Source organism: Capsicum annuum, unplaced genomic scaffold, assembly GCF_002878395.1.
Source record: "Capsicum annuum cultivar UCD-10X-F1 unplaced genomic scaffold, UCD10Xv1.1 ctg77031, whole genome shotgun sequence".
Lineage (NCBI taxonomy): Eukaryota > Viridiplantae > Streptophyta > Magnoliopsida > Solanales > Solanaceae > Capsicum > Capsicum annuum.
The window spans coordinates 1-2,634 of NW_025887390.1; the positions used below are offsets into that span (position 1 = coordinate 1).

General features: G+C 42.7%; 1 protein-coding gene across 1 annotated transcript; it reads right to left on the minus strand.

Moving 5' to 3' along the window:
* Window positions 1–85: 85 nt before the first annotated feature.
* On the minus strand, window positions 86–1,234 carry LOC124894713 (the record flags this gene model as incomplete). The annotated part of the gene is made up of 2 exons (XM_047405284.1): window positions 564–1,234; window positions 86–480 (listed from the first exon to the last, which is right to left on the minus strand). Coding segments are annotated over exons 1-2 (1,066 nt in total), but the record flags the coding sequence as incomplete, so codon positions are not given.
* Window positions 1,235–2,634: the final 1,400 nt, after the last annotated feature.

The window sequence follows — 2,634 nt, forward strand, 5'->3', positions numbered from 1 at the left end:
ATATCGAACAAGACTTCTTTGGGTTTGTCAGATATGACATTGATAACTTTTCTTGAGCAAATACAGAAAGTGCCATTGCACTCACAGTCTTGCCCTGATTGGGAACTATCAGACTCATAGGCGGCGTTGATGAAATCTTCGTCGCTATATTCTTCTTCAGAAGAGGAATAAGAGTCAGATGCGTCAGAGGCTCCTTCTTCCATGATGGAGAAGAGCTGTTCTTTGGTTTCATCTGGAAGATCTAGTAAATTGATCTTTTTCTTTTTGCCAGATGTGCAATCCTTTGCTCTGTGGCCGGCTTTGCCACAAGTCCAGCAAGTATCTTTGGACTTTGTGAAGGATTTGCGCCTAGTTTTTCGGCGGGGTTTGTTAGACTCCTTGTAGGAACTTGATCCCTTATGGGAAGACATCATTCCGCAAATAGTGAAGATGAGAAGAGAGACGATTAATTTTAAAGATGGTTTCGTCTTTGATTCGCTGCTGTTCGTTAGAAGAGAGCGGACGAAGCAAAGGGAAAAATAACTCAGTATCCAACAAGGTTGTACGAATACCATCGTAATTACTCTGGTAAGGTCCATCCCTTATGGGAAGTCTTTCTGTTCGGATAAGACCTTTTGTGACGTCTGGGAAGCCATTTTCTATGCTTCTTACTATCATGGAGGTCAGTGAAGCCGTAGTCTTGGCAAAAAGTTGTCAGACCATATTTGTGGTTTTGCTTAAGCTGCTGTTTAAGCTTAAGGTCTGTACAGAGTTCTATACCCGTAGTGGTAATGAAACTTACTAAGTCTCCGTAGGTAAGAACGTTATAAGGAATTTGACCTTCAAATCTATCCTTAAGCTTTGTGCGGACTTTGTCTGCAAATAATGGGGGAAGACCGCTAATGAATCTTTCTTTCCAAAAGTCATTATTGCAGTCAGGACGGATCATAACTTTGATCAGGAAAGTATCCTTATACCACCTGAAGTCTGCAAGATTTTTGCAGCGAAGGTTATTAAGGATTTCTAGACTTCTATCTTGAAAGAGTTTTGGTTCTCCTACAAAGTGTCTAGCTATGTGGTAGAGGAGAGTTGCACAAGCATCTTCTTGTGCTTCTTGAACTACGGTTTCTCGACCATCTACGGTTCGAGTTACCTGTTCAACGGCTGTGGCGTTGTAAATGAGGTTCTTTTCGTCCTCAGAGACATAATTGTCCCACCAATGTTTGAGCATACCGGTGAATCCCGAGACAACCATGGTGGCGGCTCCTTTGTCAGAAGAACCTTTAATTTTGTAGGCTGTGATAGCTACGGCAATCTCATGGAGTTTATTCTAGATTTGGTGTTCGGCCAAACCATCAATATTCCATTCGGTTATGCCTCGTCCATCATGGCTGGATGTGGAGAGGAAAGGGTTTTCTTCGAATTGGACATCCGGAGGAGAAGGTTTCCGGTAATAGTTTTTTCTAGTGGAAAATCTATCACTAGAAAGTTTAGAGAGAGAGTTCTTTTCTTTAGAACTGGAAGCATCTTTAGAGCTAGAGGTCTCTTGAGAAATTTTGAATTTGGTGAGCTTGGAATTAATTTTTTCCAAGATTTGTTCTGACAATTTAAAATCGTCATTCAGATTTGGAAACTTATCCTTATGAAACTCTGGGAGTTTAAAGATAGGGTTGGAAAGAGGTTTAGAGCATGGAGTGCTCTTGGTTGGTAATGGGGCAGACAGGGGAGGACCTTTGGCGTCCTCTATCTGCTGAGAAATAGTATGAAGAACTTGATTAGTATAATTGTTTTGTTCAATTATTCTATCAAGATCTCTGCATTGAGGAGTCATTGTTCCTCGGTCAGATTTGGTTTTGAAGGGAGAGGCCTTAATGACCTCATTTGAGTAAGAAATGTTAAGTCCTTCTAGAGGAGGAGTTGTGGATTCGACTACAGTGTTTCGCTGAGTATACCATTTGGTAACGATGGCGTTGAGAGAGTCGGTTTGGTTTTCTAATCTTCCAGTCTTTTCGAACCAGAAGAAGAATTCCATATCGCATCGGAGTCTTTTCATGTCGGCTATCCATAGTCGACCGAACTCCTTTTGTTGTTCTGGAGAATAAGTACTACCGTACCATCTCCTTTTAAGAGTATCTCTCGGATCGTTCCATCGAACCTTTAGGGCCTGAAGGTCCGGGACATATTCGTTATCATCTGTTCGGATGACGAAAAGGCTAGGGTCGCGCCGGGCCTGTTGAGGTGGAGCCATTTCAGAAGCCGAAGGGCTTCCTGGTTCGTAAAGTTTTTCAGGCTCCTTGACCTTAGTATTTTGGTAATAGACCTTAGGGATAGGACCAGAGTAGTCAACTCCTCTAATCTGTCCCTTATCTTCGGGTTCACATTCCCTTTTAGAGGATGAGGCCCCGGAAGAGACGGACTTTCGGGATGAAGAGAGTCGTGAAGGGTCAACTCCCAAGAATTTTAGATCTATGGATCCATCTGGGTGTTGAATAACCCGTTCGATCTGAGATCTTTCGGAGTAAGTCCGGATAGGTCGGGTGATGGCTTCAAAGTGCCAATCATTACTGTGAAGGATATCGTCCCAAACAAGAGCCTTTGGAACAAAGATTGTGCTACGGTCTCTGTTTGCTTCCATTAGGGTGGTAACCCCTTTAG